Source organism: Linderina pennispora, assembly GCF_002104995.1.
Source record: "Linderina pennispora strain ATCC 12442 chromosome Unknown DL89scaffold_20, whole genome shotgun sequence".
Lineage (NCBI taxonomy): Eukaryota > Fungi > Kickxellomycota > Kickxellomycetes > Kickxellales > Kickxellaceae > Linderina > Linderina pennispora.
The window spans coordinates 103,534-128,216 of record NW_024468268.1 but is presented as its reverse complement, the minus strand read 5'-3'; the positions used below and the strand labels follow the sequence as shown (position 1 = coordinate 128,216).

At 53.4% G+C, this 24,683-nt stretch overlaps 14 protein-coding genes across 14 annotated transcripts; 7 read left to right on the top strand and 7 right to left on the bottom strand.

The window, feature by feature from the left end:
• The first annotated feature begins 338 nt into the window (after positions 1 to 338).
• Positions 339 to 1,237, top strand: DL89DRAFT_270574 (uncharacterized protein). The gene has a single exon (XM_040888771.1). The coding sequence runs from the start codon at positions 588 to 590 to the stop codon at positions 1,155 to 1,157; it is 570 nt and encodes a 189-aa protein (XP_040739940.1). The 5' UTR covers positions 339 to 587; the 3' UTR covers positions 1,158 to 1,237.
• Positions 1,238 to 1,279: 42 nt separating this feature from the next.
• Positions 1,280 to 4,003, bottom strand: DL89DRAFT_309902 (uncharacterized protein; the record flags this gene model as incomplete). The annotated part of the gene is made up of 4 exons (XM_040890955.1): positions 1,280 to 1,877; positions 1,954 to 2,280; positions 2,352 to 3,207; positions 3,364 to 4,003. The coding sequence occupies 4 exons, from the start codon at positions 4,001 to 4,003 to the stop codon at positions 1,520 to 1,522; spliced, it is 2,181 nt and encodes a 726-aa protein (XP_040739939.1). The 3' UTR covers positions 1,280 to 1,519.
• A 1-nt stretch (position 4,004) lies between these two features.
• Positions 4,005 to 5,149, bottom strand: DL89DRAFT_270573 (NAD(P)-binding protein). Its single transcript, XM_040888770.1, has one exon. The coding sequence runs from the start codon at positions 5,117 to 5,119 to the stop codon at positions 4,112 to 4,114; it is 1,008 nt and encodes a 335-aa protein (XP_040739938.1). The 5' UTR covers positions 5,120 to 5,149; the 3' UTR covers positions 4,005 to 4,111.
• Positions 5,150 to 5,743: 594 nt separating this feature from the next.
• On the bottom strand, positions 5,744 to 6,789 carry DL89DRAFT_270572 (NAD(P)-binding protein). The gene is made up of 2 exons (XM_040888769.1): positions 6,348 to 6,789; positions 5,744 to 6,325 (listed from the first exon to the last, which is right to left on the bottom strand). Exons 1-2 carry the CDS (start codon positions 6,729 to 6,731, stop codon positions 5,798 to 5,800), a joined length of 912 nt encoding a protein of 303 aa, XP_040739937.1. The 5' UTR covers positions 6,732 to 6,789; the 3' UTR covers positions 5,744 to 5,797.
• A 314-nt stretch (positions 6,790 to 7,103) lies between these two features.
• DL89DRAFT_260706 (uncharacterized protein) lies at positions 7,104 to 8,723 on the bottom strand (the record flags this gene model as incomplete). Its single annotated transcript, XM_040885813.1, has 1 exon — positions 7,104 to 8,723. One exon carries the CDS (start codon positions 8,721 to 8,723, stop codon positions 7,104 to 7,106), a length of 1,620 nt encoding a protein of 539 aa, XP_040739936.1.
• Positions 8,724 to 9,324: 601 nt separating this feature from the next.
• Positions 9,325 to 10,017, bottom strand: DL89DRAFT_260705 (uncharacterized protein; the record flags this gene model as incomplete). The annotated part of the gene is made up of 1 exon (XM_040885812.1): positions 9,325 to 10,017. The coding sequence occupies one exon, from the start codon at positions 10,015 to 10,017 to the stop codon at positions 9,325 to 9,327; it is 693 nt and encodes a 230-aa protein (XP_040739935.1).
• Positions 10,018 to 10,401: 384 nt separating this feature from the next.
• Positions 10,402 to 11,144, bottom strand: DL89DRAFT_276019 (SFT2-domain-containing protein; the record flags this gene model as incomplete). Its single annotated transcript, XM_040889381.1, has 2 exons — positions 10,402 to 10,812; positions 10,899 to 11,144. 2 exons carry the CDS (start codon positions 11,142 to 11,144, stop codon positions 10,402 to 10,404), a joined length of 657 nt encoding a protein of 218 aa, XP_040739934.1.
• A 157-nt stretch (positions 11,145 to 11,301) lies between these two features.
• DL89DRAFT_270570 (CAF1-domain-containing protein) lies at positions 11,302 to 12,352 on the top strand. The gene has a single exon (XM_040888768.1). The coding sequence runs from the start codon at positions 11,390 to 11,392 to the stop codon at positions 12,266 to 12,268; it is 879 nt and encodes a 292-aa protein (XP_040739933.1). The 5' UTR covers positions 11,302 to 11,389; the 3' UTR covers positions 12,269 to 12,352.
• DL89DRAFT_286729 (UDP-galactose transporter Gms1) lies at positions 12,349 to 13,565 on the bottom strand (the record flags this gene model as incomplete). Its single annotated transcript, XM_040889884.1, has 1 exon — positions 12,349 to 13,565. The coding sequence occupies exon 1, from the start codon at positions 13,453 to 13,455 to the stop codon at positions 12,349 to 12,351; it is 1,107 nt and encodes a 368-aa protein (XP_040739932.1). The 5' UTR covers positions 13,456 to 13,565.
• A 199-nt stretch (positions 13,566 to 13,764) lies between these two features.
• DL89DRAFT_270569 (uncharacterized protein) lies at positions 13,765 to 14,539 on the top strand. Its single transcript, XM_040888767.1, has one exon. The coding sequence runs from the start codon at positions 13,818 to 13,820 to the stop codon at positions 14,160 to 14,162; it is 345 nt and encodes a 114-aa protein (XP_040739931.1). The 5' UTR covers positions 13,765 to 13,817; the 3' UTR covers positions 14,163 to 14,539.
• DL89DRAFT_92892 (ARM repeat-containing protein) lies at positions 14,320 to 16,146 on the top strand. The gene is made up of 3 exons (XM_040892269.1): positions 14,320 to 14,539; positions 14,648 to 14,684; positions 14,797 to 16,146. Exons 1-3 carry the CDS (start codon positions 14,477 to 14,479, stop codon positions 16,002 to 16,004), a joined length of 1,308 nt encoding a protein of 435 aa, XP_040739930.1. The 5' UTR covers positions 14,320 to 14,476; the 3' UTR covers positions 16,005 to 16,146.
• Positions 16,147 to 16,409: 263 nt separating this feature from the next.
• DL89DRAFT_202404 (uncharacterized protein) lies at positions 16,410 to 18,825 on the top strand (the record flags this gene model as incomplete). Its single annotated transcript, XM_040883996.1, has 2 exons — positions 16,410 to 16,846; positions 18,714 to 18,825. Coding segments are annotated over 2 exons (549 nt in total), but the record flags the coding sequence as incomplete, so codon positions are not given.
• An 893-nt stretch (positions 18,826 to 19,718) lies between these two features.
• DL89DRAFT_286724 (uncharacterized protein) lies at positions 19,719 to 20,549 on the top strand. Its single transcript, XM_040889883.1, has one exon. The coding sequence runs from the start codon at positions 19,766 to 19,768 to the stop codon at positions 20,450 to 20,452; it is 687 nt and encodes a 228-aa protein (XP_040739928.1). The 5' UTR covers positions 19,719 to 19,765; the 3' UTR covers positions 20,453 to 20,549.
• A 1,376-nt stretch (positions 20,550 to 21,925) lies between these two features.
• DL89DRAFT_270565 (uncharacterized protein) lies at positions 21,926 to 23,950 on the top strand. The gene has a single exon (XM_040888766.1). The coding sequence runs from the start codon at positions 21,955 to 21,957 to the stop codon at positions 23,905 to 23,907; it is 1,953 nt and encodes a 650-aa protein (XP_040739927.1). The 5' UTR covers positions 21,926 to 21,954; the 3' UTR covers positions 23,908 to 23,950.
• The last annotated feature ends 733 nt before the right edge of the window (positions 23,951 to 24,683 follow it).

Below are 24,683 nucleotides of genomic sequence, written 5' to 3'. Positions count from 1 at the left end.
CTGGCTGAAAAAGATACTGGTATTAGGAAAGGCGGAATATGTGTGTCGCTAAGTGAGAGTGTGTTGGTTTGCCTGGCTACTTATAATGTAGTCGACACCAGGTGGTACCAATCAGCAGTAGGAACATTTCCATCACATTGTTTTTGAGAGATACATCTAAGCTCTGTTCTAGAGTAATTAGATATCGCGTGATCGGTAATCTGACAGCTTTTTTTTTTAGCTGGGCTTTTTTTTGTTAGAGCCCGCTTGCTTCTGGGTAACCGCTTTCAATTCACTAAAATCTCATTTCTTGTTCATTGTCTCACCACTTCCCGACTATGTCGTCTACAGAGTACGTGTTGGCGTGAACCAGTGGCAGGGTGGCAGATCGAAGGTTGCAGCAGCGTTTACTAACAGGCTTGTCTCATTCTAGAGCATACACACCACCCGAGGGCTTCCGCGCCGTCAACGGAACATGGCCGGAGCAGTTCGAGCGCACAGCGCTTGATGGCAAGGATCTCTGGCTGTTGCGGATACCTGACAACATCAAAGCGAAGCATCTCGAAGGGCTGACAATCAAGCTTCCCAAGAGCGCGCACAAGGGCGTCATGGGCGAGGCAACGATCGACAAGACGACATACAAAATCGTGTCCTCTGAGGCTAACACGGCGACAGAGTTTGCAGGCATGCACGAAATCAACGTTCTGGTGCCTGACAGCGACGAGTCAGGCAGCCTGACTTTGATGCCGAATCGCCCAAAGCACCTGGTATCACTGGTCGAGACGATTGAGATCCCAGAGTCATTCGATGCTGCTCAGCAGATCAAGAACCGCGAACACCCGGCGCGCGACCAGCCAGAGAATATGAAGATGCAGTTTGTGCCCTTTGGATTCTACTCAGCCGAGGACTACAAAAAGATGGATGGAAAGCAGGTCGAGCCGCTGAGTATGCCGACGGCCACGTCAGAGGAGCCCGCCCAGAAGAAGCGGAAGGTGAGCGCTGGTATCGATACGCCTGCATCGCCAAAGGCCGACAAGAAGAAGGCCAAGAAGGAAAAGAAGCACAAGAAGGCGGAGAAGAGCGCCGATAGCGGCGCTACGATGACTCCTGCGTCGTCAAAGGCATCCAAGAAGGAGAAGAAGCCGAGGCACAAGAAGAGCAAGGCGGACAAGGAGTAGATGGCTCGTTAACAAGGCAGGTTCAGGACAGTATTTTTTCTTTTGCTAAAGACAAATGAACATCAGGAATCTTGAAGTGGCCTAGCCTGTTTAGCTAAGAGTCCTGGATCGGAGCGAGTCCGTTGTATCCTGAACCTCACACTTGACCTCATGCTTGGCACCAATCTCACCAGCAGTCTTGCGTGCAATGTCGATGACGTCTTGGGGGAACCCCATGCGACTGGCAAGTTTGATCCCGTACAGAGACTCTGGCTGCTCGCCGCAGGTAGCCCGGTACCTCTGCAGCCGACCATCTTCAGCGTCCTACAGAGTACGAGATATGGAAATATGCTTGCTACCGAGTTGGACCTATATCAGCGCGTTCATATGGACGCAATACGTGCACTTACCGGATCAGATAGTACCAGTCTTGAGCAGTTTCTGTGCTCGCCGAGGATATGCGGCAATTCGAGGAAGTGTGTAGTGAGGAATACAGTGGCGTGGCTTTCCAGCAGCTCTTCGCTGATAGCACGGCAGATGGCCATCCCCTCCTGTGTGGCAGTGCCACGACCCAGTTCATCAATCAGCACCAGGCTGTGCTGGTTGTAGGTGTGAAGGATATACGAGACATCGCGCATCTCACGCACAAATGAGGACTCGTGCTCGGCAATGCTGTCATCGTTGTTCATACGCACAAACAACTTGTCGAATACCTTGAATGTTGCCGAGCGTGCTGGCACGCTAGGATAAAGCCACAGGCATTTTTAATCGTGTATACCAGCGCATACATGAAACGAGGCTCCAATGCATTACTTACTAGCATCCGATCTGTGCCATGATAGCCATATATGCAACTTGTCTTAGATACGTCGACTTGCCGCCCATGTTCGGCCCAGATATGATGGTGAACGTCTTGTCAGCGGTGTTGATCCTGTTTGGGGTCACTGGGTCGCCCATCGATTCGATTATAGGGTGCCGCCCATCTTCGATGCTGATTGCATCTGAAAATTGCGGCTGCACATAGTCGCTAGTAGTGCAGAGATGCGCAAAAGACACCAGCATATCCAGGAGTGCAACAGCCTCAGATATCTTGTATAGCAGGACGATATTGCTGCTTATTGTATCTGCAACAGATTTTATAGCCCTACAGGAAAAGAAACATGTGTGGTGTTAATAGAGTGTACGTGTACGCCATTAGCAGGGCTTCTCACATACTTTTCCGTCAATATGTTGATCTCGCTGACTACCGACGCCAGGCGATTGTTCAGCTTTACCAAGTCCAGCGTCGTGAATGTGCACTGAGACTTTTTGCGCACAAAATTCAAAAACTCCTCCGGCACACCGTCGCTGAAGCAATCAGACCTGCATGACATGATGTACCCAATGTTTGGCCGATACACAGCCTTGATCGAGATCTGTAATTCATTGGCATACTGCTCGACAAGGTCAATAACCTGCTGCGACACTGCATCGAAGATTGAGCGCGAAACATCGAGAAACCCATCGACACTATCCTTTACCATGTGGCAGCGCTGGCTGCGGATCGCCTGTGCCGATTTCTCAACCTGTATGTCAGCGCGCACCACCGCATGGATTACTGCCAAAAGCTCACCAGCACGCAAATCGCCTAGGCTGGTAGCGATTTCACAAAGTAGTTCACTCTGCACTGCCCCGTTCAGCGAGCCAGCAATGGCCAGCGATGTCTCCAGAACATGCTTTACATGCAGCACGTTGTTGATTACCTGCGTTGCTTGGCGTACAGTTTTTGCCTCCGGCAAGCGAACCAGTGCGGTTATGACGCTGTCGATATCAGGGAATTCTGCAAGGGAGAGCGACAGGCTGAAAAATATGTCCTCATTATCCAGGAGATCCTCAACTGCGCATTGGCGCCCAGTGATGGTTGACAGATCAGTTGACGGCTGCAGAATGTTGGCACGGAGAAGGCGCTCGCCCATTTTGGTATGTGTATGCTTGAGGGAGGCAAGTAGCGAGCAGTTTTGCTTGTTGTTTCTCGATCCTGAAGGTTCGGTAAGTTGAAGATCGTGCCACGCTCCAGGATCTAAAGGAATGGCTGCCCCATTAATAGCCATGTAAAGGAAATGCAAAGTTAGGAATGTACGACTTACCTATCTGCATGGTGCCTACAGGTGCTCTGCATATTAGAGGATCTGAGTAGGATACCAGATATTACGCTTAAGGAGGCACTCAGATTACAAGCTATGCCTACCTTCCATCTGCCTGTATTCAAAGTAGACTGACGCCTTTGCATACACACAGTCGTGATTCTGGCCCAAGTATGTAAACAGGGCATTAACAGCTGCATATGTATACTGCTTATCCCTCAAGCACCGTCTCAACCCAGGCAAGATCTCTGGCACACACATCTCGCTTACAAAACGCATGCCCGCGCCATCGTCAAACAATCTCCGATCGAGCATTTGCACCGACGCCCAGGGCAGATATCTGCGAATCGTTCGCATACACTTTGACTTGCCGACCCACATGGCGCGGGGCACCAGGATAGTGTGTGGGCGCAGGAAGGTCAGGCTGTAGATGGTGTGGGCGAAGCTGGCAGTGTCAGCGTACTGCGTCACCCAGCACTTGCTGGTTGTCAGGTCGATAAAGCTGAATGCTAACTCGCTACACACCGAGCGGCCCTCAGCCAGCACAAGTACGGTGTTGGGCTGGGTGGGAACTTCAGTGTATGCAGATGTCTGGATAGTTGATGGCGGTGGTGACGGACTTGGCTTTAGGCGCTTGAGAGCAGGTATCGTGTAGACGATGGAGACGTCGTCGTCGTTGTTGGTATCGCTGCGATCACTTTCAGAATCGACCTGTGTCAAGTCTACCACGTCTGGTCTACCCATACTTTTATTTTATCAAGGTATTGAAGAGGCAGGCGGAAGGGATGTTTGTTGAAGCATGCAGCAGTCTTGCACCCCTATATCACATGCAGCCTGCGCGTTGTTTGAATGCTAAGATCTCCTCCTTGTTTGGGGGGATCCTGGCTTCCTTGCATGGAGAGTACCGGCTACCTGGTGTGCCAGATCGCGCAGTATCTCCGGTATCAGCCAATATACCGGCGACAAATATGCTAACGCTGGCAAACGCACCTCACCACCGCGCATGTTGTCCAGGGCATCAAAAACACGGTCAGCCGCAAGATCAGCTGAAAGAACCGGTGCCAGCCACTTCTTTGTTGGAATACCATCAAGCATGTCGCCGTCAGTTTTGCCCAGATGCAAAATAGTAGTTTTTATTCGCTCACTGCGCACGCGATACCGCAGCTCGAGCCTTAGCGAATCGCGGAAGCAGGCCAATGCTGCCTTGCTTGCACAGTATATCGAAAGCTGGGGTGCGGTAGAGAATCCAAGGGTGCTCGATACAAACACAATGTGCCCACGAGGCATTGTCAGCATACCTGGAAGCAGGAGACGCGTCAGGTGCATGGGCGCTAGCGCATTGATCTGCATAATGTGCTGCATGTCGCACTCGGTCATCGTGTGGATCAGCTTGGTGCATACAGCTCCAGCATTGTTGACCAGCATCGTCGGAATCCCCAAGTCATTGTTAATGCGTGCCACAGTTTGTGTAATCTGGTTGGTGTCGGCCAGGTCACACTTGTAAAAAAACGTACTGGCCAGCTCTTCTGGCGGCTCGGCGAGATCAATAACCGCAATGCGTGCGCCCGTCTGCGACAGTTGGTTTAAAAGACTGAGCCCGACGCCATGCGAGCCACCAGTAAGCACGATGAGCTGTTTGTCCCACTGGATTTTCTGCGCAGGACCCATGGGCTCCAGTAGCCAGTGCCAAAACTTGCGTGCTAGAAACACCCACAGGTATGTGAGGAACCAAACACTGGTGAGCTGATTCCACATGAGTGCATTCATGGCTAGTAGCGTCGCTGAGATTTGCGAGGATAGCAGGATGTCCAAGATCCCTACGGCGGTGTCAAAATTAAGTCCCAGTGGAATATCCTGCATGTTGAAAAGAGTACAGAAAAGCGATACTGGTGAAAGCCGTTGGGTGACAAGTCGTGCGAGCAGAGCACCTCTTGTGTTGAACAGCCTAATAATAGTACAATTGGTGCTGTGGCTCCCGACAACACTGATTATCCCTGGGAAGCACATTTCCTTACCCACGGTTAACAATGACCCCCATACGCCACCATTTGGGCACCACCTACCTGTAGACTTCTACTATTTAAGATATCACAGGCACCATGAGTCCAGTGAGCAGATATATGGCTATTCATCTCACGATTCTTCCTTCCCTTATTGGCATATGGGCATATTTTTGTTTTGGTTTCAAATACGTTTGCTTTGTAAGAATCTTTCCACGGCGTATATTAAAACCTATGGAACATGCCACATACAAGGAAAGGGAGTTTTAAAGTAAATGGGCGGCAGCCTACATATGTATTGTGTCTGTCACCTGGAATAGCAGGTGGGACTATTGTAGCCTGGTGGTTTAGGCCCATGGGCTCCCGGATTCCGTGATCGGGTGGTTTGGGAATCACAGGTAGTATAGCGACAGGGTTGCTGTTCTGTGTATGATGAGGCATAGAGGGCTTATCTATCATTGGGCTATGAGCAGGCGTATGTTTCCTGAATTATAAAATGTATTATCGTTGACGTTGCATTTGCAATCAGGTGTTTATATTAGTGTCGCTCTTTCTGTACTACCGACTTGTGATCATTCATCGAGTATAAGCTTCCAGCAACCTGGTGTGCCAAATCCCTTACAATCTCTGGCATGGCCCAGTATATTGGCGCCAAATACGCCATCTTGGGCAAATACACCTCCCCACCACGCATATTCTCCAGGTTCTCAAAGATTCGTCCCGCCACCATCTCCGTACTTAGCTCCGGCGACAGCCATGCAGGCGACCCAACCCCATCGAACATGCCGCTACTGATCTTCCCTGGAAACACAACACTAGTCTTGACCCGCTCGCTGCGCACACGGTACCGCAGCTCAAGCCTTAGCGAATCGCGGAAATTGGCCACCAGCGCCTTGCTGCCCGCATACGTCGCCGCCTGCGGCAGACCGGCAAACCCCAGCACGCTGGCCACGAAAACAACATGGCCGTTCTTCTGCCTCAGCATGCCAGGCAATAGCAGCCGTGTCAAGTGCATCGGCGCCATTGCGTTCACCTGCATCACATGCTGCATCTCGGCCTCGGTCATCTCGTGGATCAGCTTGGCGCACACCACGCCCGGCGTTGTTCACTAGCATCGTCGGCACGCCGAGGTCATCGCTGATCCGCTGAACCGCCTTGGTGATCTGCTCCGTATCGCTCAGATCGCACTGGTAGAAGAACACATTCGGCAGGTCCCCTGCCATGCTGCTGACGTCCAGGTTGGCGATCCGCGCTCCGGTCAGCGACAGTCTTTTCAGCAGGCTACAGCCGACGCCGTGCGACCCGCCAGTCACCACCACAACCTGCTTCTCCCACTGGACTTTCTGCTGTGGCCCGCTTGGCTCCGTCAGCCAGACATACAGGTTGCGCAACAGAAACGCCCACAGATACAGAAGGAACACATAGGAGCTGAGCATACCCCACAGATATGCGTGGGCGGCTATCAGCGCCATGGAGAGCGGGGATGTAAACAGAACGTCTAAAACCCCGACTGCCGTATCGAAATTCAGGCCCAAAGGAGTATCGTCCATTTGAAACAAATTTATGCAGGAATGCAGAGTCAGAGTTGAAAAAAGGGGCAGCCAAAGGGGCGCTCATAAACATGCAAATGCAGGTCGCCAGCCTCTTGCCGGGGATAAAGAAATTGATGCCACGCAATTTGCTTGGGCCGGAAACCGCGGATCGGCACAGGAGCAGGCCGACGAGCATTGACTATTTCCAAAAGCGATGATTTCTCAGTGTCCATCGCCTCAGGGAAGAATAACAGAAGCTATGAATTTGCCCTGACAGAAACAAAATGGGTGTATCTAGTTAATTGGGGGTGTTTACCGCGGCATCGGCATCGGAGGCACCGGCGACGCAACGCGGTTTCCGCCAGTCGCGCTGCCGTAGCCCACGCTCGCCGACGACGTCGACCGCGGCATGCTCTGCGCCTGCTGCCACGAATTTGTCTTGCTGCGCGGCGACTGAGCCCGCGACAGCGCCCGCACACGGTTCGTCACTGGCAGCTGCTGGTCAACCCACGCAAACAGGCGGTCGAACTCGGCGCCGATATCTTCGCGCGTGCGGCGGTCCAGAGCCTTGCCATGCTTGGCTACAGAGCCGCCGCTGGCTGCATCGCCGCCCGACGACCGCGCGCTGGCGGTGCCGCTGTCCACCAGGCACGACGGGGCCACGCGGCCGTCGGCTGTAATCACTATGGCCTCGTAGTCGGGCCGGCGCTTGCGGAACTCGGTCAGCAGCTCCACCACCATGGTCAAAAACAGCTCAGGGTTGAAGTCGGCCTTTTGTGCCAGCAGCTTCTCGCTCGCCACCTTGATGTATGTTATCAGGAACGCCACGTAAAAGTGCCGGTGCGCGCGCTCGTATGTCACCACCGCATCGCACACGTCCCACCACCGCGCAAACAGCCCGTCCTCCACCGTGCCGATCTCCTGCTGGTCCGAGTCGGGCTGGTCAGATGGCTGCGTTTCCGCCACCAGCAGCATCGACAGGACGCTTCCCAGATCCAGCAACAAAACCATGCAGAACTGGCGCAGGTCGCGCGGCGGGTTGTCGCCCAGCTCCCACGCCAGGCCCAGGTTCTGCACAATCTGCAGTGCCGCATCCTCCACCTGCTCGATCCGCCCCGTCAGCCCGCTGCCGCCCGCCGTCTTGGCCAGTGCCGCCGCCGACACGCCTGCCTGCGGCAGCGCATCCTGCAGCTCGGACTCGGAGCAGTGCACCAGCAGGTGCAGCAGCATCGGCAGCGTCACCACCGCTGCGGTGGGCACCTTAGTGCTGGCTCGCGCCCACAGCTCGCGCAGCTTGGCCACCTCCTCGACGCTGATGCTCATGCCCAGACGCCGCACATCCAGAATCGACTCCAGGTACGTGTTGTTGATGGCGCCCAGTGCCTTGCGGTACACCATGTCGGGGTCCAGATTGCAGTCCTCGTCCACGTCCGTCATCGATGCATCCGACGGCGCCCACGTCTGCCCAAAGTTCACCAGCGCATACTGCACAAAGTCGCGGTGCCGCTCGTCTTGCGCCAGCAGAATCAGCACTGCAATCTCGCGGATCGCGTTGATCCGGTCCTCGCACGAGAACACAGACTTTACCAGTCGCGCCCGCACTGCGCTCTTCTGCTCCCGCGTCACCAGCCGCACACGCACAGCCTCGTTCATGATCACGTTGATTACGCGCCGGAACGCCTTGGCTCTGTCCTCCTCCGACACGCGCCCGGCATGGATCTCGCTGCACAGCGGATCGGCACAGAACGAGTCCAGGCAGCGGTTCGAGTACTTTGCGTCGAATGCCATCATGTTGACGTTGATCAGGAATATGTAGTCCACCACCGACGCCGTCTGGTCCCGTGTGAAGTAGTTGAGTCGCCACTGTGACACCGCATCGAGGTTAAGTCTACACAGCCTGGATTTAGTGGCGTTTGCCGGATGTGCATACATGCATGATGCGGGATAAAATAAGAAAAGCCCGCTACAACTGCATCCCTAAAAACACGCTGCATGTGGTGGTTATAGCGGGCTAGGCGGTCCACATCTCGGCGGAAAAACAGATGAGCGAGACCGCAGAGGGCAATCGGGCCAAAAAGGAGATCGCCAATACACGCGCATACTCCCCCCATCTCTTGTGCACATCGCACTGTGAGTGCTAAATTAAGCGAGCAAGCTCCGCTGGGCCTGCCTCAAAAAAAAAAAAAGAAGCCAGGCCAGCGGTTCCTGGACTGATAGAGAGGGAGCCAAAACAAGCCTCACAGATCCCCGCCCATTAACCACTCAGAGCGAGGAGATCACTGGCGATGGGCAATAGTGCTGATACCCAGCTCCTTGATGCTGCAGCAAGGTCAATACTAGTGCTCGTTCCAAAACAACACGCCCAGAATCCCCGGGGGCAGCGATCGCACCAAGGTCTCTCAGTGCAAATCGCTCTGTCCGTGCCTTGCTCTGGGTGCGAGTGTGAATGTGTGCATGTACGTGTGGAGTGAAACAATGCAGGCTGCTGGGTGCGAAGCCAGTTCCCATGGGGCAAAAAAATTCTCTTTCCCACTTACCGTGTGCTCTTGCATGCCTCGGACACATCGTCCAAGATATCCTGCAGGTCCTCTGGGTCATAGCGGTAGGTGCTCTCCTGTATCCGCTTCACCAGCTGCTCGCGAAACTCCCGGTAGAACAGCTCATCGACGCAGAACTTGCTGAAGAACAAGTCATTCAGCGTCCGCAGGAACCCGCGCGCATCCACCGTCGCATCCCGCCTCTTCGCCATCATCGACGCTCCAGCCGCGGACCCGCCGCCACGGCCGCGCTGGTGATTCATCTGCTTCTGCTTCATCGAGTCCTCCGACGACCCCGACGAGTTCGCCGTGCCGCCCGGATGCCCAGGTGCACCAGACGATGCCCGCGACGGCAGGCGGCCCGGCTTCGGCCCGCTCGGGTAGTGGCCCGTTGACGACTGCGACCGCGGCTGCCCCGTGTGCTGCTGGTTCACCGACGTCGTGCTTGCCCCCGGCGAGTTCACCCGCGTCTGGCTCGCGTTCAGCGTGTTGCGCGCTTTTTGCCCTGTCGACAGCGTGTTCATGTACTGCTGGTTCTGCGACGTCTTGGAGCTCCGCGAATCGCTGCGGAATACGAGCTCCTCATCGGCCGTGTTTCCCGCCCGTGGCATCAGCCGTGAATTGAGAACATCGTATGACGCATTGACCGATTCACGGCTCTGTTCGGCGCTGCCTGTCGAGCTGTACATTGCAGAGAATAGGGCTGTATTTTTATAGAGAATTGCAGAGCGAAGGGGTTTAGTAAGGGAGGGGTGGAAAATGAAAAAAATTAATGGAACTGGAAAAAGCGGTGTTTGTTCCGGGAAAACCAAGCTTGGGCTTAGCAAGCGCCAGGGTGGTTGAAATTTGTGGTTCTTTCCATTGACCCAGCTGCACGAAGATTGGCCCAGACGCCCAGCACATTTTTCCGCTAGCTCTCCCGACGCCGTCTCAGACAGTCTCACGTAGCTCATGCAGAGGCAAAGTAATAAACTTCGCCGCTATATTGCGTGTACAGAGCGGTTACACAGGCGACCCGATCACCGGAAAGCTATCTGGAAGGCCAGGTTAGTCCTCTCCCCCCCAACCTATTCTTAGAATGGCAGCAGGGTCCTTGCACCGCTGACGAGGTTGCTTGTGGTGGACTGCAGGCCCGCCGAGCCGCCTGGGAAATACGACACCACATACCACACCAGCGCAACCACCTGCACCACTACAAACAGCAGCGTTCCCAGGTACGAGTGGACGACCACCGAGAAGAACAGCGTGAAGAACACCGAACCAAAGTACGACACGGTGAACAGCAGCCGCTCGCGCGACAGCATGTGCGCCGTGTGTGCCCGCGGGCCGCGCAGCAGCGCAATGCCCGAGATCGTCGACAGCGAGCCCAGCGAAAACGCAGTCGCAAACTTTTGCGGCGAGATGATCATCCACGGCAATGCCATGAACGCCATCACGTAGCAGAACAGCGCAAGCACTGCGCACCCGCCGAATCCAATCCACCGCTAACCCCGATGACGTGATATGTTAGCTGCCATTTGCTCCCGATGTGCATATTGCTGTGCTGCTTGCTATCTGCCCTCCACCTTACCTGCATCAGCGTCAGCCCGAACCACTCGCCGCGGTTGCCCGTACTGACTGTGTCCTGGCTATTGCTGCCTCCAAGCAGCGACATGTTTGATATTCCGTCGCTGGCGCTGGACACTAGGTTGCTGGCTCCGTCCCGCAGATTGCCCAGGAACCCGCCACCGCTGCTGCTTCCTTCGCCCGAGCTGGTCGGCAATACGTGGTTTGACGATGTCTTTAGCCCGCTGAGGGCATCTCTGAACGACGACATTTGAAAAGAGGAAGTAAATGCGAAAAAAAAAAATTAAGGGTGCTGGGAGCAGAAGACAGGCAGCCGCGGCAGCCGGCTTGGCACTTTGCGTGTCCTTGGCGCCAGTGATTTTAATCCGGCGACCTTTCTAATTGCATGCCTCGCACTCCCCCGCCTCCCCTCTTCCTGAGTCCCATTCCGAAATTCCTGAACCTGCTCTTTATTTTTCCTTTTCGCAGAACACAGCTTGAATGCATTAGCGTACAATGACAGACCACAGCACGGTTATAATCAGAGACGTCTGGGAGAGCAATCTCGAGGAGGAGTTTGCGGCAATCCGCAAGCTCATTCCCCAGTACCCGTACATATCGATGGACACCGAGTTCCCGGGCGTGGTAGCGCGACCAATCGGCACCTTTGGCTCGGCGTCAGACTACCACTACCAGCTCCTGCGGTGTAATGTGGACATTCTGACAATTATCCAGCTGGGCATAACGCTGATGGACAAGGACGGCAACCCGCCGCCGGGCGTGTGCTCGTGGCAGTTCAACTTCAAGTTCAGCCTGACCAGCGACATGTACGCGCAAGAGTCGATTGACCTGCTGACAAAGTCGGGGATTGACTTTCTGAAGAACGAAGAGTACGGCATTGACGTGTTGCATTTCGGCGAGCTGCTGACGGACTCGGGCATGGTGCTGTTCAAGGAGGTGCGCTGGGTGTCGTTCCACAGCGGATACGACTTTGGGTACCTGCTGAAGCTCCTGACGTGCAATGCGCTGCCCGAGGACGAGGACGGGTTCTTTGAGTTGCTGCACACGTTCTTCCCGGGCATCTACGATATAAAGTACATGATGCGGAGCTGCCGCACATTGAAGGGCGGACTGCAGGACGTCGCCGACGACCTGGAGGTGCCGAGGATCGGGCCCCAGCACCAGGCGGGCTCCGACAGCCTGCTGACAGCCATGACGTTCTTCAAGCTTAGGCAAAAATACTTTGAGGACAAGGTCGACGAAAGCAAGTACCTGGGCCATCTGTTTGGCCTCGGCTCCAATGCCTTCCACTCGTCGGCAGGAGCTGCCACGGCTGCCACGGCGGCAGCGACACCTGCGGCGGCGGCGACAGCGACAGCAACAGTGGCTGCGTAGATTACACACGTTATATTATTTCGCATTTGCTTCTCTTAACTAAAGCGTCTATCAACATCTATTAGTCAACATGTTTTGTTTTACACGACCTTTACGTTGAACTTGCTGGGCTCCATTTCGTTGAGCTGGATGTCGCCGTCCTGCTGTCCGCTGGAGGAGCCGGCAATCGGCACATTCTCCTCTCTAGCGTTGCTGGACGGCAGCACGCCGTTTCCCTGCTTGGCATTCGACGGGCCGCCGGCATACTTTCCATACATGTACGTGGCATAAATAACCAGCGCCGTGCCAAAGACAAAGGCCTTGGTGATACGGAAGTCAAAGATCCACACGGATGCCAGGCACGACAGAATAATCGAGATGCTGGTTGCGAATCCCTTCAGGATGTTGTCTGCGTACTTGACCACCACAGCGACGATGAGCCCGCCGACCGCCTGGCACGCAATCGCACCTAGAGTCCAGCTCGTGTATCCGTAAAAGAACCCGTTGGTCCTGACCCCCTGCCCGTCGACCACCAGGACGCCAAACAGCGCCGGGATGGTCGAAAACAGCGACAGCTGGACATTGCGCGTCCACAGCGACTTGCGCGACCCCTTCAGGACCTTCTCGAAATACACGCCCGCCAGACCCGACAGCACGCACGCGACAAACACCGTGAGCAGACCCATCAGGTTCGCCGACTGCCCGTCGGCACTCGGGGCATCGTCGCCAGACGGCAGCTGCACCAGAATAACACCCACCGTCAGCATCACCAGCGACGCCCACCGCATCATGCCCAGGACCGTGCCCAGCAGAATCACCGAGCATAGCGCCGTGGTCAGGATCTTCAGCTGGTACGTCGCCTGGAACGTCGCCGCGTCCAGCAGCGACACTGCCACATACTGCAGGTTGTTTTGAATCGTGTAGAGCCCCGCCGGAATCAGCATCTTCCAGCTGTCGCCGCCCAGCACCTCGCGGTACACCGCAGAGGGCACCAGCTGCCCGTTGTGCTCCTTCATGGTCTCGCGCGCCGAGATGTACAGGCACACACAGAACTTTGTCAGCTCGCTCAGCAGCACCGCAGTAGACGTGTAGTAGCGCGTGTCGCTGACTACGCGGGAGTACCGCATCACCAGGACCAGCATGCTGTTCTGCACCGTCAGAACAACCAGCGAGATGTACTTTAGTGGGACGCCAAACAGCTCTGCCATGGTCCAGAAGAGATGGTAAGGGTTTTTGTTTAAAAGCTATAAATAGGGGAGGGGAGAAGAGGAGGGAAAATCAGCGGGTTTGGGGTGAGGAGAGGGGGAGTGAGGGAGTGAGGGGGAGAGAAGAAGGAACATGAAGCAGAGCTGCTGGCTGCAAAGGCATGCGCTTAGGGATGTGGTCCGGACAATGGCACTAGATCACTCGAAAATTGGTGCCGATCTCCTCGCCTTCCCAGCGGCTGCAGCAGCGGGCGTCGAGGGAGAGAATAAACAGGTTGCGAGCGAGCGCAGACGCGCCTCCCCACCCTTTCCCTCCCAAGTCTATTTTCCCTGGCCTATTTCTGCCACTCTTGCCAGACACAGCGATGCTCAACACAACCGGCCCAGACAGCCTGCGCGACGAGTTCTTGTCCGAGCTGCGCGACCACCAATACGGCCTTGCCAACTTCTCGCCACCCAACCACCTGCAAAGCACGCTGACGCTGATCGAGGGCCACCAGATATCAGTGACCCTCGACACGCGCGGCTACACGGTGGCCAAAGCCAGCGGCAGCGACATGGCAGGCTGGACCGGCAAGACCTTCGAAACCCTGACGTCATTATTATCCGCTGTGAGCCCGCGCTTCAACAGCAGCATGCACCAGGAGCTGTTTTCCAAGCTCCAGGCGCTGGCCGACTCGAGCGATTTGGGCCAGGAGCAGATCCGCTGATGGCCCAATCACAGCCAGGGCCTTTTATTTGCCTTCCCTCCGGCGAATTTTTTTCTCTGGCGTGTTTTGTGGGCACGCATGACTCTGCCCCGTCGCCTCTTCTCTCTCTCTGAATCACCCCAGTCGAAAACATTCATATTTATACCACACACTTCTTTTGTCGCTGCCATCGCCTCTCTCGATAGCAAAGAACGCTTCTTCGTAGCCTTTTACATACAAAAGACACAGAAAAAGACACAGACACAACCCCCCAGGTCAAACAGGTCCCGCGCTATTTATTATCAGCCGTCTCTCTTTCTTCCTTTTGCTGCTTAATGAGTACTCAAGTTTCCAACGAAAAGCCCACTTTGAATGGTGTCAGGATTCGTACTCGCAAAGTAAGTGTCTTTCCAATCTGCGGTGCCCTGATTCTAGCCAGCCGGCAGGATTGTAGCCGATTGCTAATTGCAACTTCTCGTGTGCTTCTCTTTTTGGGGGAGATATAGCGTGACGCTAAGGCTAATGCCAAGTATGAGCCCGAAGGTAAGTTTGCTGTCTGGTTTGCCCCTCGCCGATACCTCCTCGCAGCCGCAAAAGATTCTAGACGTGAGACATTTCATCCTAAACAACGTGTGTTTCAAGGAGAGCTCTTTAGATTTCAGGGACAGTCTTTTCCAGGTAATTGAGGGCATCGAGCCTACCGACTTTAGCAAGATCTCAGCCGCCCTCGACACGGCCGGCAACACGCTCGACTACCGTCGCTACGGAGACACGTTTTTCGAAGTTCTGGTCACTGGCGGCATCATCGCACCGGGCGGTATCATTGAAGATGACGAAGAATTCGGCAAGCTGCCATTCAGCCTGTTTGTGCTGGCGGACGCCAGCGAGCAGGGCGCGCAGGACTGGGCCAAGCTGATCACGCGGCTGACGCGCCGGTACAAGTACCTGGAGCGGATTTTCACGGAAGCCTGCAAGCACATTCTCGAGAACGTGCACCGCTACAGCGAGGCAGACAACAAGAAGCTGTCGCAGGGCCTCGGCGTGCTGGTGGCGATCGGATTCCTCCCGATGGATCCGTTCCGCGTGCTGCAGAAGGACCACCTGGTCAAGGACGGGCTGGCGCTGCGGTTCATCACGGATGTCATGCGCGAGTACCTGAAGAACCACTCGGCCAAGCAGCTGCATATGGCTCTGATCCGCGGCAAGATCGACAGCCTGGTCGACTTCTTCCCGGCCAACAAGCGCGACGACGACTGCTTTGCGCGGCACTTTGAGGCGGAGGACATGCCGGCGCTGATTGACATGCACATTGCGTCGCGGGCCAACGCCAGCCGCAACGACTTCATTGCGCAGATCGAGAGCATCCTGCGCACGGCCAAGGCCAACGACGAGGACGAGGACGAGGACGACATCCTGGCCATCAACACCGAGGTGGCAAAGGCCGCCAAGGCCGCCATGCGCACCAACAAGTGGCCCGAGGAGGAGGCAGTGCAGCTTGTGTGGGAGGGCATCCTCAGCGCAGTCGACTGGGCCATGAAGCCCGAGCAGATCGAGAACCAGGTCATGGGCCACGTCAAGCGCTACACGCCTGTGCTCGAGGTGCTCACCACTGCGCCCAAGAGCGAGATCAAGCTGCTGCAGTACGTGCAGAACTACTGCTACGAGGACGCCAAGCTGATGAAGTACTTTGGCAAGATCATCCAGGTCCTGTACCAGGACGACGTCCTATCTGACACAGCCATCCTCTTCTGGGCCAAGAAGGGCGCCAAGCCCCAGGGCAAGGCGGTGTTCCTGAAGCAGACCGAGCGTTTTGTCAACTTCCTCGAGGAGCAGGAGGACGACGACGAGTCTGACGACGAGTAAAGCAAGCCTAAATCTTATTTTACGCGCCCGCCGGTCATGGGGGCGTTATCAAGGAAATGTCAGTAATTGTTGATTTCCGAGATCTCTGTTTTGGTGCCTTTATGCGGTGCTGGTGTGGAAAGTGAATTAAAATTATCTCTCCTCTGCTTCTGCGCGAAAAACCACACAACCCTTAAATTCCATTCCAGCATGCCCGGCCTCAGCAGCGCACTCGGCCCGCGGTTCCAGACAATCCTGGCGTCGGCGTGGATATCCAAACGCACGGCAGCCAAATACGTGCAGGACTACGTGAAGCAAATTCAGACGCAGCCGTCGACCGCGCGCGAGCCGATCGCCTTTGCCCCGCCCATCCAGGTGCAGGTCCTGGAAATCGACGACCGGTCCCCCTACGACTCTCTGGACGCCATCAACGGCGGCGAGGACTCGCTGTTCCACGCGCGCAACAAGCAGAACCTGGTGTTTGGCGTGGCCGACGGCGTCGGCGGGTGGAACGACTCGGGCATCGACCCGTCGGTGTTCAGCCGGTCATTGACAGCCTACTCGGCCGATGCGGTGCAGCGGAGCTTCCTCCTGCACGAATCTGACGACGTCGACCCCAAGGAGGTGATGCGGCGGGCGTTTGCCAACATGCGGTTCGACCAGATCCCCGCATACGGGAGCTCGACCGAGCTGATTGCGAACCTGTCTTTGGCCACCGGCACTTTGCGGACAGCGCAGCTCGGCGACTCGACGTATGTGGTCCTGGACGCAAAGCAGAAGGCCAAGTTTGTGTCGGCCGAGCAGCAGCACCGGTTCAACATGCCGTACCAGCTGACCATTCCGCCCACCGGCGACACGCCGCCGTTGCCCAAGAGCGACCCGGAGAATGAAGAGAACGCGCAGTTCTTCCGCCCCCAGCCGCAGTCCGACCGGGAGCATGAGGACTCGTTTGCCGATCTGACTGCCGTCGGCTTTGATACTCCGAATGATGCGCGCGAGGACTCGCACAGGTTGTCGCATAACGACGTCGTGGTGGCAGCGACCGACGGGCTGTTCGATAATGTGCGGGTGGAGGAGGTCGAGAAGTTGGCGGAGCGGTTCATGGGCGCCATTGACAAAATCTCCAACGTCACCAAAAACGTCACTGGGCGCCCCAAGGCCGATTTGTTCGGCGGCCTGGCCTACAGCATTGCAGCCCAGGCTGTGGCTAACTACATTCAGCACGACTTGCGCTCGCCGTTTGCTGAGCGCGCAAAGCTTGCCGGATACAATTACGAGGGCGGGAAGCCTGACGATGTGACGGTTATGATTGCCTGGGTGCGCGAGAACGCCAAGATCAACCAGGCCAAGGCAAAGCTCTAGCTTTTTCTTTTCCTCCTTTGCGTGTTTTGCTGTCATTAATGCATCCGTGGCTTTTTCTTTGCAAGCGGTGCTGAGCGGTCCTGGGCCGGATAAGCTAGCTAATGACCCTTGCTGCGGATGAATCATCTACCTGAAACACCGCAGCAAATACACTCTGGATCTGTCAGCACAGGGTAGTAAAATACTGCTCCAGCCATGCCAAAGGAGGCCAACCTCGAGCCGCCTGCCATGGTCCAGATGCTAGGTAAACAAAAAGCTCTCTCCCCTCTCCATATGAAAGCTCCATATGAACAACAGCAAATAATGGCCAACGGTAAACCACCCCCTGCAAGTCCGCCATGCGCAGCACCAACAGGGCAACGGAGCAGGGCTCGCATCCTGACACGTCAAACAATGCTGCTTCTGCTAAATCGGCGAACCGCAGTCTATACTTAGCCCTGCAGTCTATTGATCTGAGTTGGGGTAAAATGCATTTGCTACGGCTGCCGTCGAACAGCAGCTCCTGGAATAAGCTCGTCAGCCTTCCCTGCAACAAAAAAGCAGGAGCAGCCAGTGCATATAAAGAGCAGCACATATCCAATGCCTGGACCTGCCTGGAAAACACATTTCTATTTATTCCTTCTTTCCTCTCATCAAAATGCCCAAAGCCGAGAAAATTAACCACCGCTCCACACGCACACTCTTCCAGGTGGTACTTTCGTCGGCATGGATATCAAAGGCCGATGCACAAAAGTACGCAAAGGACAATCTGAACGAGTTTAGGGCTGGCCAGTTCACATTTTTACCGCCAGTCCGCTATGAGACCGTTGTCATTAACGACTCCACTCCCTACAAGCGACGGGAGAGAGCATACTCGGGCGACGACTCGATGTTTCATGCACGCAACAAGGACACCCTTGTGTTTGGTGTGGCGGATGGAGTCGGCGGCTGGAAGCGTCGGGGAATCAATTCAGCTAGATTCAGCCGTTCGCTGACTGCGTACTCTGCCCATGCCGTGGCAAGGGTGCAAGATGGCAACCCAAAGGAAATTATGCACAAGGCAGTTGTGGCTATGAAATATGATGATATTCCGGTATATGGGTCGTCAACTGAAACTATTGCCAGTCTGTCGCTTAAGACTGGGACTCTGCATCTTGCGCAGCTGGGCGACTCGCGGTCTATTGTGCTAAATTGTCGCCATGAGGCAGTGTTCGTGTCACCAGGGCAAGTCCATTCGCCCAATATGCCATACCAGATTTCGTTTAGTCCTCCTAAGGATACCAACACTTCGTATGGCAGTAATAATGGCCAGGTGGATGATCTATGCTACTACCGGCCGCGAAAGGATTACTCGCTGCTGACAGATGGCGCTGAGAGAGAAATCATCAGGAATTTGAAGCGTCAGAAAACCGATACCCCTCGTGATGCGCTGGAAGAGATCGTCTACCTGGCACACAACAACATGGCGATTATTGCTACCGACGGGCTGTTTGACAATATGGACGTAAAGCATATTGAAAAATTAGCCAGGAAATATGTACGTGAGCCTAGCACAGCCAGAGCTGATAGCGTATCTTTGACACGATTTACTTTCAGAATTGTTCAGGAGGCTGTTTTCAACTACCTTTTGCCGGTTATTAGACCGGTAACACAAGGTAGTCGCTCGCGTGGTGCTGCCGCCAGGCAGTGTAAGGCTGATGATATCACCGTCATGGTTGCATGGGTACAGGATATATCGTAAGAACTACTGTTACTCGAAAAGCAACTCGCGTGCCAAGGTCTTGGCTACATCAGGAGAGCATATAAATGTCTTCACTCCTCCGCTCACCAACTTTTCTGGGCTGACTCCCGTCCGTTTGTTTCCACACCATGTCCTTCGGAATATATCGCATAGTTATTTCCTCTGGTATTCACAATAGACCTGGGGATGCACGATTTCTCGGCAATATTGTTAATGGCTTCATTGAAATGAAAAATTGCATATAGCCGAATACCATTGGCATTTCTTTCTTTTTTTGGGCGAAGGGTCCGTAAATGGTTATGTGTGTTTTTGGATATAACATTATAACCGATGGCGTTGTATGATACTCCAGCTGGTCTCTACATGAGTTGCTCTTGCCAAGCGACCATCCAACTATCGCTGCTATTTTATGGCTATGCTGTGTGCTCATGTGTAGAGCAGCGTTAGCTAGTATGCATAGCGCTGGACAGCATGTAAGCTTGAGCAAGAATATGACAGAACAGTGGGGGTTTGGGCTGATCGGCGGCTCTGGCCAGAAACAAGTCTGAAAAGCCACACCAGAGCCAAGTGCCGAAACCGGTTTTGCAGCTGCCACCACAAGCAAAAAATCCTGCAGCACTATTTCGACAGCTTTCTTTATGCTTGCAAGAACCGCCTCTTGTCTTGCGCTTCAGTTTTTTTTTTTTTTCAAATTCACCGAATGAGCACCGAAGACGACTCGTTCTCCTTGTCTGCCGACACACTGGCCGCGCTTCAGTCATTCCTTGACGAGAAGGAGGCGATGGACACGTCGTTCGAGCGGCTAAAGGAAAAGGCAGAGCAAGACTTTGATGACAAGCAGCTGGAGGTTACCATGGATATGTTCCAGGAGGACTGGCAGCTAAGCCAGTTTTGGTACGACGACGCAACCGCCAACTTCCTGGCCGACACAGCTCTCCGGCACACAGAAGAATCCGACTATGTAGCTTTCATAAGTGCGCCCACTGCCTATGTCGCTTTGCGTCGCAAGGACGCTGCACGGCCGCGCGCCTATGTGTTTGAGATTGACCAGCGCTTTAGTGTATTCAAGGACCAGTTCGTGCTCTACGACTACAACAAACCATTTGATTTCACAGGCGCCGAGTCGCTAAAGGGCAGATTCAAGTTCATTTACACCGATCCGCCATTCCTGAACAGAGACTGCCTGGGGAAGATGATCGAGACCATGAAGTTTTTGGCTGCGCCTGATTGCAAGGTGATGATTGTCACTGGTGCGGTGATGCAGAGGCAGGCCAGCGAGGATATTGGTGCGCGCGCTACCGGGTTTGCGCCGACACATCGTGGCGGGCTGTCAAACGAGTTTCTGTGCTACACCACGTTTGAAGACGATCACCTCAAGTGGATTTAAGGCTACCACAACCCACTAGACCTAGCATAGTTTCTATTGTAATGAGACCCATGAAGTACCCTATTGTACAACCTCATCAGCAGTAAATACATGTCCGCTATATCAGCCCAGACCCTCGGGGATTGGAGATCGTGTGGTCGATCTGACAGTGAATGGCAACAACGTCTGACCGCTGCCATTGAATTGGCTGCGAACTCTAGCCTCGGCTCCCTGGCTTGTTAGTGCCAAACCCCGATGAACAGGTAGCATATCCTCACATGCAAAACTATCCGGTTCCCCATTTACTGTTGCAAGCTCGACGGGGTCAGGGTAGAACTTGCAATGGCAGTCGATATGAGAGGAGTTAGCCTGAGCCTTTCCACAGCACCACCGGTGACCACATTGGCAGAATGTTTAGGACACAATCAATTGCTACCTGGTGTGCCGATTTCGCAACTTCGTTATCTTTGGGCGCCAATGGGGGCGATAAAGGATTCCAGGTGGGGCTCGTAGCTACAATTCTTATAGTTCCCTTCAGTTTCAATATCATACTGCTCATTTTCCTTAGGAATAGCCCACAGAGTATATATGCAGGCTTTCTTTCTCCAGAGAGATTATATTTATGCGACCCATGTAGACAAGAGGGGTCAAGTATTCTGGATGGTTGAGTGCGATTAGGTAGATGCCGGCAAGGACTGGCATTCGTATGATAAGTACGAGTTGTCAATTACTGTTGACTGAGACCGCATTTCTTTTCCAATCCTCACAAAAACACTTTTCATACTAATGACGAGCTGGGCTACACTGAATCCATATATTATTCATCGAATTGGCCACATCTGTGACAACAGTATTCCTTTAGATGATCCGGATGATGTCGATACCTATACCTCATACCTCCAGCTAAAGCATGTTTGCCAACGCTGGAGGGCCGTTATAAAAGAGATCCTCTATAATAGCACGCCTATTTTGTGCTATAACCCAACTGCTGAGCAACTAACTCTATATGGAGAAGCCTCTGATTCAGACCAACTCGCTTCCGGCGGCATACATCTTGCAGCCCCATCACCACTGTTGACATTCGGGGTCTGGAGTCCTCCTGCGCCGCCATGGGCAAGGCTGAACTGCATACATACAAAGGCCCAGGCAGACGATCAGCTTCCCTTCTTCCCCTCAGTCAAATTTCTCAAAAGGCATTTTCCATATACCCTATAGCCACTCATCCCCTAGGTTAACCGCAGACACTGCTTTTAGTAGTCTTTTGGCGGATGTCATGTCATGAAGCAAGTTCTTTACCCAGCATATTCACGCCAATCTGCTGCTGCGAGTGACAGCCATATGAAGCTGGCTCTGGCTGCTGCTGCCAGCATGCATATTCTATTAGCATTGTAGGCCTGATTGTTGTGATTCGCCAGGCCAATGTCAATCTGCTTTTTCACAAGGCAACTGTGCCAGACTCATTTCCGCACTTCTCTCCTCGTCCTTCCTTCCTCTCAAAAATCTAACCTAATTGATATCCAGCTATGTCCTTTAGTGCTCAAAACACCCCTATTGCTATCATCAATAGGATCCTTGACTACGTAGTCCAACAGTTTCCAAAGACGCCATATATTACATATGGCTGCTGTTGTGGCCCATATGCGCGTCTGTTCACAGTTGCTGGTCTGTGTCGTCATTGGCGAGAGGTAGCAATCAGCAGGCTGTTTGAGGAAGTTTGGTGGTGCAGCAAGGACGATGATGACAGTGGATTCTGGAATATGTGCCGCAGACAGCCTGACCCGAGGAGTCTCGTAGCAGCATATAAGACAGGCAACCTGTTTCGTGTGAAAACCGTGCGGATACATTGGATAGGCGAGGATATCGTGGACGGAGCTGCCACTGAGGTATTCAAAACTTCCCCTTTTGATACGCTGGTGGTACCCAGCACCACCACACTGGTGTTTTCATTAATGCACTCGCATGCTACGAATGGCGTACAGAAGTCTGGACTTGATGCAACCATTCATGCCGAGGCATTCTGCAACGAGATCCACCGGATCTTCCCAAATTCTCAGATCTGCGGCTTGTCAAGTCTTGGCAGCCTTAATGACTATGTGGATACGCCATTTGTTCGCAGTCTAATATCTGGTCTGACCAGTCGCGCTACCGCTGTTTCAACTACTTTGTGGTCGATACCCGCATACAGCTATCCCCTTACCAGCGTTGCCAACCTATTCGAACTGGACATCGATATCAGTGGCCCAGATTCGCCCCTGATAGAAGTCATCCGTCGCAACGCGTCAGCACTAGAGCATGTTGGTCTTAAGAGCCAGCATGCAGCGGTGTTTTCTAAAATTGTTCAGGCTGACGACGGTACACCGATAGTATACCCACGTGTAATGGCACTAACGATCGCGTGTGGTGATAGGGCTGGGCAGCTTGAGAACGCTGCTCTTGGTTCACCGACTGGAGCGCCGTTCCCAGCACTTCAGAAACTGACATGCACCGCTGATTATCCTTTCAGCAACGATGTGCTCTTTAGAGAGAACAGTTCAACACTCGAGTGTCTGAAGATTTCCCTTTGTCCTCGAGCTGCTACAGATCTGCGGGGCTGTGGTGTATTTGATGCAGGCAGATTCCCCGCGCTAAAATACGTCAACTCCTATATTGACACGAGATACCAGGAGGATGAGCGTACAGACCAAGCTAGGTGCCTCCTTGTCCTCAGCACCAACGCTAGAATATTATTCACAAACGGAGGCAGCTGCTTGTTTGACAATATTGGGCTCACCATTGGGCAAGTTGGGCGGAATATCGTACAGCTGCAAATTCCGAGTGTTAAATTCACTCTGCATCGTTATCTTCAGCTGGTCAAGGCACTGCCCTATCTGCGGGAAATATCGGCAGGGATCAAAGTTACTAGTGAGTTGCTTGGTAACGATCGAGCTCATGACGATTGCATCGCACAATGCCGGCGTCAGTGGGAGATAGAAAGGGATATACATGTGGGCATTGAAGGCAACTTGGCAGACGAAACTGGCGCGGAAAAGGAGGCATCTATTAGTACAAGTGAAAACGAAAACGACGATTACAGCATGTATGGCGAAGAGGCGGACGACGAGTACCATTACTGGTGCTGGAGCAACTGCAAGAACCTTTACCGCACGCTTATGTTGGGCCATTTGGATACGCTCTATGCGGATCTGGAGTTTGTTGACGCACTCTATGATCAGTACTACCCACTCTCTACTACGCTGACACTACTGGACATATCCATTCAGAAAAGGGTCCGCCTTATTCCATTGAGATTGGCAATAATTATCGTCGCCCTCTGCCCCACTGTCCAGTGCATTCAGACCTCCTGGGTCGTCGACGAAGGATTCGCTTTGCATTATGCACCAGACCTAAATGACTGGGTAATTGCAAGATCTGATGTCGAGGCAACTACGCAGCATACAAGACTTAAGAACCATCTCCAGTCTTTAGAGAGGGCTTAGCAGTAGGTTTTTTGTGTTTGGTTAAATGGACCCACCATTGTATACCTGAAAGTTATGTATATGCGAAGAGCGACTATGCTAGCAAGGATGTCTACAATTTCAGGTAGGATCGCAACACATTTCTGCTGCAATTCATCTCGTAATCAGATAGGCATAGTTTCAGATAATTTTATTCATAACCAGCGCCTATAATCCAACAGGGGTCTAAGAATTAGCTCACACATCCGGTATGCAAATTTTGTAGGTCTAGAGCACAAGGTGGAAGATATAGAGTAGCGAATAGATGGAAGGAAGGGGATGGGCAACGAAAATACATGGTGTGTGTATATGTGTGTTTTCGTGGAATGTGACTTGCAAAAGACATTTAAACGGCGTTATATCAGTCCAAAGGTGTGCTAGTGCTGTGGGCTTAGTATGATCAAAAGGCAACAGAGTCAAGGATAATATTAATGTGTAAAAAGCTAAATAAGAGGAAAGTTTGAGGGCAAGTGTAAAGGTTCTATACCATCGTTCAGGCGGTACGGCCAAAAGGAAATAATAAATAAAGGAAAAATATTAGTGGAAAGAAAAACTATGTAGTTCACAGTAATCGGGTCTTGGGATTCCAACAAATATTAGGCAAAGACAAGTTTGCGTGCAATTTAAAAATTAGTACTAGAGATGGCGCTGCTAATTTTTGGTACTATCAACATAAACTATCAGCATTGCATCGCTCTTGGCAACTCATCGGTGCAACAGGAAGCTGTGTGTATAGACAGTATGGAACACTAGATGCC

Coding starts and splice junctions, on each gene's coding strand:
- DL89DRAFT_270574 (XM_040888771.1), top strand. CDS start 588: ATGGGCGAGGCAACGATCGACAAGACGACATACAAAATCGTGTCCTCT.
- DL89DRAFT_270573 (XM_040888770.1), bottom strand. CDS start 5,119: ATGCAGGATATTCCACTGGGACTTAATTTTGACACCGCCGTAGGGATC.
- DL89DRAFT_270572 (XM_040888769.1), bottom strand. CDS start 6,731: ATGGCGCTGATAGCCGCCCACGCATATCTGTGGGGTATGCTCAGCTCC.
- DL89DRAFT_270570 (XM_040888768.1), top strand. CDS start 11,390: ATGACAGACCACAGCACGGTTATAATCAGAGACGTCTGGGAGAGCAAT.
- DL89DRAFT_270569 (XM_040888767.1), top strand. CDS start 13,818: ATGCTCAACACAACCGGCCCAGACAGCCTGCGCGACGAGTTCTTGTCC.
- DL89DRAFT_92892 (XM_040892269.1), top strand. CDS start 14,477: ATGAGTACTCAAGTTTCCAACGAAAAGCCCACTTTGAATGGTGTCAGG. Junction 14,540..14,647: donor TCAGGATTCGTACTCGCAAA/GTAAGTGTCTTT, acceptor GGGGAGATATAG/CGTGACGCTAAGGCTAATGC. Junction 14,685..14,796: donor TGCCAAGTATGAGCCCGAAG/GTAAGTTTGCTG, acceptor AGAGCTCTTTAG/ATTTCAGGGACAGTCTTTTC.
- DL89DRAFT_286724 (XM_040889883.1), top strand. CDS start 19,766: ATGAGCACCGAAGACGACTCGTTCTCCTTGTCTGCCGACACACTGGCC.
- DL89DRAFT_270565 (XM_040888766.1), top strand. CDS start 21,955: ATGTCCTTTAGTGCTCAAAACACCCCTATTGCTATCATCAATAGGATC.